This window comes from Octopus sinensis, linkage group LG12 (assembly GCF_006345805.1).
Source record: "Octopus sinensis linkage group LG12, ASM634580v1, whole genome shotgun sequence".
NCBI lineage: Eukaryota > Metazoa > Mollusca > Cephalopoda > Octopoda > Octopodidae > Octopus > Octopus sinensis.
The window spans coordinates 59,263,089-59,271,730 of NC_043008.1; the positions used below are offsets into that span (position 1 = coordinate 59,263,089).

The window sequence follows — 8,642 nt, forward strand, 5'->3', positions numbered from 1 at the left end:
ATGTCGAAAATAGTCACAACGGTGAAACGTACATAGGGAACTGAACATTGAAGAAATTGTAGACGTGGCTGTGGAATAGTGAGACACTTCTGCAAGAATTCGGTGCGTTGGTAGTTCAGCGCATGGAATACATGAAATTGAAACTTTTGTAAGTAACGGAATACATTTGCGACTCAATTAACGTGTAATGACGTGTATGTTTATGTGTGTATGTGTGTGCACGCGTATGTGTGTGCGTGCGTATGTATTGGAGGTTGTTTGTATGTGTGTGTGTGTGTGTGTGTGTGTGTGTGTGTTTGTGTGTGAGTGTGAATGCGCGTTTGTACTTACATGTATGTACAGATGAGCATAGTTGCTTAGTACGTTAAATATATTGCAGGTAAATAAACCCAAGTAGGTAAATATATTGAGAGAGACAGTTGTGAATAGGCAGATATACATAGATAGATAGATAGATATATAGATAGATAGATAGATAGATAGATAGATAGATAGATAGATAGATAGATAGATAGATAGATAGATAGATAGATAGGTATATAGATAGATAGATAGATAGATAGATAGATAGATAGATAGATAGATAGATAGATAGATAGATAGGTATATAGATAGGTAGATAGATAGATAGAGAGAGAGAGAGAGATAGATAGATAGATAGATAGATAGATAGATAGATAGATAGATAGATAGATAGATAGATAGACAGATAGACTGATTGAAAAACAGACATGTATGTCGAAATAAATAATGAATTAAATTAACAGATATATATTTTCTATCAAATATTAATTTTATTACAGCAAGTAGGAAATACAATATTTTCTTTGCAGCAGATTACAGATTATGTGTACTGCTAATTTTTATTACTGTTCGATTAGGTCTCAACCTCGTAGCAACAGCAGTACAGCAACAGCATCAACAATAACATCAACAACAACAACAATAACAACAATCTTAACAGCAATAAAAATAACGATAACAAGAAAACAACAAGGTAGGTTGGACTGAGACAGAAGGAACTTCATTCATCTTGAGATTTCTTTTCACGTGACCATGCTCGCACATCGTCAATGCATTGAGGCATCTGTCTACCGCGTGTCTCTGGTAAAAGTAGCACCAATACACATGCGAGGAAGAGTCCACCCGAGAATATTGCCGGCGGAACCCAGGGGATGATTGACACCTGTTTAAAAAGTAGCAGCTCGTTAGAATATATAATATACAGAGAATATATAAGACACATGCACACAAATACACATGCACACATATATGTATAAATATTGATTGGTTTTTGTTACACGATAGTTCGCATATGTTTGATGAAATAGCATTAATCTAGCATATGAAATAATGATGTCGTAATACATTGCATGCAAATAAATAACTATGCCATTGAAACATTTGTAGCATGAATTGAACCTTAAAATCTCTATTGATCTTCATTTATATTTATCAATCTATCTATCTCTATACCTATATGTATGCATCTTTCTATCTATCTATCTTTCTATCTATCCAACAATATATATATATACCTTTTATTGACACTGCAAAAATATCATAGGACTGTTATTCAGAATTCTACGTTCCCGTTCGTCGGACAGTTGTGATAAATATTCTGAATAACAATCCTGTGATAATTTCTGCAGCTTTCATAAAAAAAGTATATTACTCTACCTCTGGTATTCGTGTACTACTTTTTCCACCTTATTTTGCACTTGTGTGCTCTCCTGTGTGTGTATATGTATATATATGTATATATATATATATAATATATATATATATATATATATATATATATATATATATATATATATATATATATATATATATATATATCAGGGACGTGCCACCCAGGTAAGAAATGTAGGCAGTGCCTACCTTGAATAAAATACATCGATAGCAACATTTTCCTTTCATGGCAAAATATGTACCTAATTCAATAACATTATGAAGGTTACTCTGATTACTACGCATAAAATGCAAAATATTTTATTGTTTTGCAAACTAAACCGGCATAATTCGTTCCCTCCTTTTCAATCTTAGTATTTAAGCTATGTATATTACTGCTGTAGTACTGCGTACACTCCTATAACATTGTTTTCTTTACGTGCTATAAAGGTAGAAGTAAATTTGCCTTCAACTCAGTCGCGCGTCTGTGTTTCGCTTATTTATTTATTTATTTATTTTTTTACTACATAAACGTCATCAGCTGCCTACCCTGAGTAATTACTGTCTTATATATATATGGAGGCGCAATGGCTCGGTGGTTAGGGCAGCGGACTCGCGGTCGTAGGATCGCGGTTTCGATTCCCAGACCGGGCGTTGCGAGTGTTTATTGAGCGAAAACACCTAAAACCTCCACGTCGCTCTGGCAGTGGGGGATGATCCCTGATGTACTCTTTCACCACTCTTTCTCCCACTCTTTCTTCTGTTGGCCTGCTTGCTTAGCCAGCGGGGTGGCGTCATTCAAAGGCTAAAACAATGCGAACGCATTGTGACCAGCAATGTGTAACAACATCTGATGGTCTGGTCGGTCACGTGATCATGTGATATATATATATATATATATATATATATATATATATATATATACACACATATTTACGTCTCCCAAGAAGAGGGGCAGAAATGATCACATGCACCAGAAACTGCAATTTTAAATGGATCTACATGTTTCAAACTTCTGAAATTGTGAGAGACTGTGAAAGAAAAGAACAAGAACTTTTGATGGTGTTTGAGAAGGAGCGGAACCACTACTGTTCCTGAAAGTAGTTTCCTATGCCGTCTACGGACTGCTCGAAGTTTACTAACTTCCTATATCTTGATCCTTGGATCTCACCTTTACACACACACACACATACGGAGAGGGAGAGAGAGAATCTATAAACTATATATATAGTTTATATATAGTCTATAAACTATATATATATATATATATAGATATATATATATATATATATATATATATATATATATATATATATATATATACTTATATAAATAAGGATAAGATCGTTATTTAAAATACCGATCTTATCAGATGGCTAGCATGCGAATAAAACCCTTAAAGATGATGATTAATTATTAAACCTATAATTAAGGGTATCTAAGAGATACTACCACGCTAGAAATAGCTGGCAAAACTTGACTCTGAAACCACATTAAATGTTCATACAGCTGTATGAACATTTAATGTGGTTTCAGAGTCAAGCTTTGCCTGCTATTTCTAGCGTGGTAGTAGTATCTCTTAGATACCCTTAATTATAATTTTATATATTAGGTGAAGGGTGGATTATAGGGGAAAAGAGAATAAAGGGAGAGGGGAGGAAAGGGTGGTCGTAATGTGGAGACAGAGTATGAGGAAAGAGAGAGAAGGTGTGGTGAGGGGAGAGAGATAGAGAGAGAGAGAGGGAGAGGGAGAGAGAGACTATATACAAATTATATTATATTTGTATATAATATAATATAATTATATTATATACAAAATATAATTGCGGTATATTTTGTAAATCCGTACCACAAGCAGCGTAAATGGAGAAACTGCACTTCCAACACGTGCGGCACACGAGGAAAAACCAACGGCACTGTTCCTGAAAGATAATTAATAATAGGTTTATAATTAGTATAAAATGTTGAAGTCAAAGAGCGAAAGGGTTTAGAAATCTAAGTAAATAACAACTTAATTTCACAGTTTCATGTGTGTGAATGTTGAAGTGGTAAATACTCGATGGTTTTTTGCGGTGGTTGCATAAAAGTGGCTAGGGAAGGTAGCCGAACAAAAGAAATATAAATAAAATACTGAACTTAATAACTCAGTGATCCCCATTCGTTTAGACAATACTGTGAGTGGAACCTGAACCTGAAACCTCGCATTCCTCAGGGTCTCAATGGAGGGGATTCGGGGATTCAGAGTTAAGTAATGCGTTTGTATGGGTTCGAAGATAGAGAACGGGTTCAGGAGGATATGAGTCCCCCCCCCCCAGCAAACATGCGTTATGAGAAGGATAGTTTGATACATATTATAGCTTTGGTAAAGTATTGGGTTGTCCGGAAAGTTCGTGCCGATTTATAGTAGCTTACATTTCGACTTATTTTAGAACATGGTTGAGTCCATAAAATTGAATTTGACTACACCTCCATTTAGAGCACAGTTTAAGCCATCTTTACGTGGAAGAAGGTTTATGTTCCTATAACCTGTGTTAATTCTGTAACCCTTTAAAATGGAAAATAAGAAAGTTCCTTTTTGGCACTTGATGCTTTGGGAACCAGACAAAAATTGCTGCAGCTCGGCTGGAATGAGTTACCCCACCCTTCATATTCACCAGATATTGCTCCTTCGGATTTCCACTTATTCAGGTCTCTGCAGAATAGTCTTAATGGTAAAAATTTCAATTTCTTGGATGACGTAAAAAGATACCTTGATGAATTGTTTGCCATGAAACCACCTCAATTCTGGGAAGAGGGTATTTTCAAGTTAAAGGAAAGATGGAGACACGTATTGTGCAACAAAATGGTTCATATTTGGTTGATTAAAAATGTAATGGCAAGTATTTATTGACCTTTTTCTTTCCTTTAAAAATCGGCACGAACTTTCCAGACAACCCAATACATAAATAAAATAATGAAATGCTCTACTTGGTTTACAATTTCCATTACATTAGCGCCCATATTTTACAAGAATGAAAACAAAGATTTATTAACATTAAACCAATAAATAGCAATTATAATGTGTCAAATATTTTTCGGAATTTTACAGGAGCAGAATTGTCTTAACGTCTTTATTGGCCCCGAATCAAAGCATTGTACTGAAGTCACTACCCAAGCATCCATGGCAAACACTAATTAGTATTACCCCCAACGCTTACAGAGTGAAGTCTCCGATCCAATGCCTTGCTTTTAGGCATATAATATACCTGTCTTCGCACAAGACAAGCATATTATATTTTTAAATTATGTAAATAGAAATAATAGTGCGTGATTAGAAGTTTTTTTCATAAGGTAGACCTTATGGATAAATTTGCGAATAATTCTGAATCTCTGTGAATGTGTAAATGTCTTGAGATGTTTAATGAGCCATGTTATGTAAATCTTGAAAAGTATAATGTTTCACGTTATATGGTTATGGATCACAATGTGGCGAATTGACAGAATCATTAGTGAGTCGCACAAAAATTCTTGCTACATTTTTGGTCCGAACTGTTACGTTATGAACTTCAAGTACCACAGAAGAAAACGTTGTATTTTATCTATGCAGGGTTGGCAAATTAAAGCAGCAGTTTAAGGAAGCTAGTTGGCAGAATTATAAGAAAGTTGCACGAAATATTTTATGATATTTGTACCAGCTCATTACGTTCTGAGTGCTCAAGTACGTTTAGCAAACTCGTCTGGATATCGCTGGCAAAATGGTGGTATTTGTAAAGAAAATATCGAAGGAAGGCAGCGCGAAATCACTTTTGTATTTTAGGAGGAAAATTCCATGTGAATCCCACACTGCTATCGATGAAGTCCCCAGCAGTCGTTCATTGACGTAGTAGTGTATATATCACCGTGTACTGGAATACACGAGAACATACTTTACCTTCAAAGACCATGAGCAACAACCATTAATATACAACTATGAAGTGTACTGTGCAATACAGATCAACAAGGATATAGAATATCGTTATATCGAATAAAAGATGTGAGCTAAGGTTAGTTCTTAAAGTCTTGTTTAACTAGAGAAGGGATATTTTCATAAGGTAGAAACAAGTAACTTACCGGTAATTCGTTGGAATAAGTTCGGGTAGGTAACCCCAAATAGCTGAAAAAGCGCCTGAAACACCAAACATTCCTAGGGTAGAAGCCACTATTTCCAGAGAAACGTACTTTGAATCTTTATCTGAAATATTTTGGAAGAAAAATAACAGATGAGTGAGATGACTTGTGTCATTCACAATCTTATTTCTTTATTGCCCACAAGGGGCTACACACAAAGGGGACAAACAAGGACAGACAAAGGATTCAGTCGATTATATCGACCCCAGTGCATAACTGGTACTTATTTAATCGACTCCGAAAGGATGAAAGGCAAAGTCGACCACGGCGAAATTTGAACTCAGAACGTAACGGCAGACGAAATACCTATTTCTTTACTACCCACAAGGGGCTACACACAGAGGGAACAAACAAGGACAGACAAACGGATTAAGTCGATTATATCGACCCCAGTGCATAACTAGTACTTATTTAATCGACCCCGAAAGAATGAAAGGCAAAGTCGACCTCGGCGGAATTTGAACTCAGAACGTAACGGCAGACGAAATACCTATTTCTTTACTACCCATAAGGGCCTAAACACAGAGAGGACAAACAAGGACAGACAAACGGATTCAGTCGATTATATCGACCCCAGTGCATAACTAGTACTTATTTATCGACCCCGAAAGGATGAAAAGCAAAGTCGACCTCGGCGGAATTTGAACTCAGAACGTAACGGCAGACGAAATACTGCTAAGCATTTCGCCCGGCGTGCTAACGTTTTTGTCAGCTCGCTTTGTCATTCACAATCTTGTTCGGTGAGATATGTTTCTTCATTTAAAGTCATTCATTGTCCTTAAAGAAATAGCAAAACTAGTACGAGTTGCTAAACGTCACCTTCGCTGATAACCTTTCCATGGTGGCTTTACAATCACACTTTTCTTTACTAGTTTCAGTGAATTATTAAATACTCAACTGATACGTATTTTATCAACTTCAAAAGGTAGAATGGTAAAGTCGACCTCGGTGCGATTTGAACTCAGAACATACAGACGGACGAAATGCTGCTAAACCTGTTGTCCGGCGTGCTAACTATTCTACCGGTCCGCATCCTTTGTTTACCTGTGATATTGTTTGTTAATAACTATCTAGCTCGACTCTCTCTCTCTCTCTCTCTCTCTCTCTCTTTCTCTCTCTCTCTTTCTCTCTCTCTCTTTCTCTCTCTTTCTCTCTCTCCCTTTGCTTCTATCTCACTCACTCACTCACTCTCCCTCTCTTTCCCTCTCTCTGTTCCCTCTCTCTCTCACTCACCCTCTTTAAATTCTAAGTTATTGAAGTGAACTCACTGGATCAAAATTTCAAACGAACTCAATGTAACCTAGATAATCGTTAATTCATTAATCACTACCCGGGATTAAGTTATCGCTGATTGATCTATAACACGTGTTAACGATCAGTCGGAAGATTCTGTTTATAACGCAAAATCGCTCCCCGGGCACCACCCACAATGCTCTCATCTACCCAACATGCACTGAGTATCGCTTGTGTTCACATGACCGTTTTGCGAGGTTGCGTATGTTTCATTCGCATTTATATATTCCTGGTCGCATGAAGGTGGGACCAAGAAAAAATACGATAGAGGTTAATCCTAACAAACGACACACACGAATTTACTCTTAACAGAAAAAGGTAGAGACCCTTAAGAAATTGTGCAGCGATGGAAGCATCGCTGCTACGGCTTACGAGTTTGGGGTCAATGAGTATACCATTTGTTCCATCCACAAAACGGCGTGATGATTCACTTATCACTGATTCATTTATCACCTTTCTTGTTTTTTTTAAACAAATCTCCATTATAAACGTAGTAGTAGTAGTAGTAGTAGTAGTAGTAGTAGTAGTAGTAGTAGTAATGGTAGTAGTAGTAGTAGTAGTAGTAGTAGTAGTAGCAGCAGCAGCCGCAGCAGCAGTAGTATGGGAGGCATGCGTTGTAACAGCGCAAAGCTGTATCCACCATTTGTTGGCGATTCCCTTAATCCTGGCGGCTGGCAGATGACACCTTTGAGCCACTCAGGCAACAACCCTCCAACCCATGGATTCTGTTTGGGAAGTCGTTGCTGGTGAGAGTTCTTACGATGTCGGTGTTGAAATCCTCTTTTAGTCGTCTTTTATGACACGCAGAGGAAATGTCGAGTCCCCACACAGCAGCACATAGAAGTAGTGACTTGTATTTATTTTGCCGACCTCGGAAACATAGAATGTAATGTGGACCTCGCGTGGTTTCAATTCACAAGTTAAAGAAATATTACTGAATTACATTATGTGAATGTTTGCCCACCATTTTACAGAGTCTGGTACCTGTTTTTAATGAATACATGATATTGCTAAACACATTACAAGATTTTGGCCAAGGTATTAGCAAAGGGGTTAGCGTTTGTTGCTGCTAGACTGATCGGTTATGCGCAAAACATGCGCTATCACAAACAGATCTATCCAAGACAACCTCCACCTCATGCGATACATCATGGAGAGGGTAAGTAAAGAACCTGGCATGGGTAGGGCCCTGATCAATTTGGTTCAATCGAAAGCTTTTGATAGGATCGACCATCAATACTTGGTGACTGTCCTGAAGGCTGCTGGTTCCGGTCCTATTTTCAGAGGTTAGATTGCTGCAATGTATAGCGACATTCACTCGGTGGTCAAAGTTAATGGCCACCTTTCGGAATCGTTCAGCATCGTGCGTTTGTTTCGTCAAGGATGCCCACTCTAACCTTTTATGTAAATGCTGGCTCTCGAACTATTACTGCGGAAGCTGGATGTTTCGAAAGGCATGTCGCGTAACTAGGATGCGGAAGTTTCGTGTCAGCATATGAGGGTGACATCACCATAATAGTGTCGATTGG

The 8,642-nt window shown here is 37.4% G+C and overlaps 1 protein-coding gene across 1 annotated transcript in view; it reads right to left on the minus strand.

Moving 5' to 3' along the window:
- Positions 1-772: 772 nt before the first annotated feature.
- LOC115218064 (solute carrier family 22 member 3-like) overlaps positions 773-8,642 on the minus strand; it is a 44,590-nt gene continuing 36,720 nt past the window's right edge. Inside the window, exons 8-10 of the mRNA XM_029787833.2 lie at positions 5,764-5,884; positions 3,524-3,596; positions 773-1,186 (exon numbers count right to left, since the gene is read on the minus strand). Of these exons, the coding sequence (XP_029643693.1) occupies positions 1,025-1,186; positions 3,524-3,596; positions 5,764-5,884 (356 nt within the window). The 3' untranslated portion in view covers positions 773-1,024. The remainder of the gene's footprint in view (positions 1,187-3,523; positions 3,597-5,763; positions 5,885-8,642) is intronic.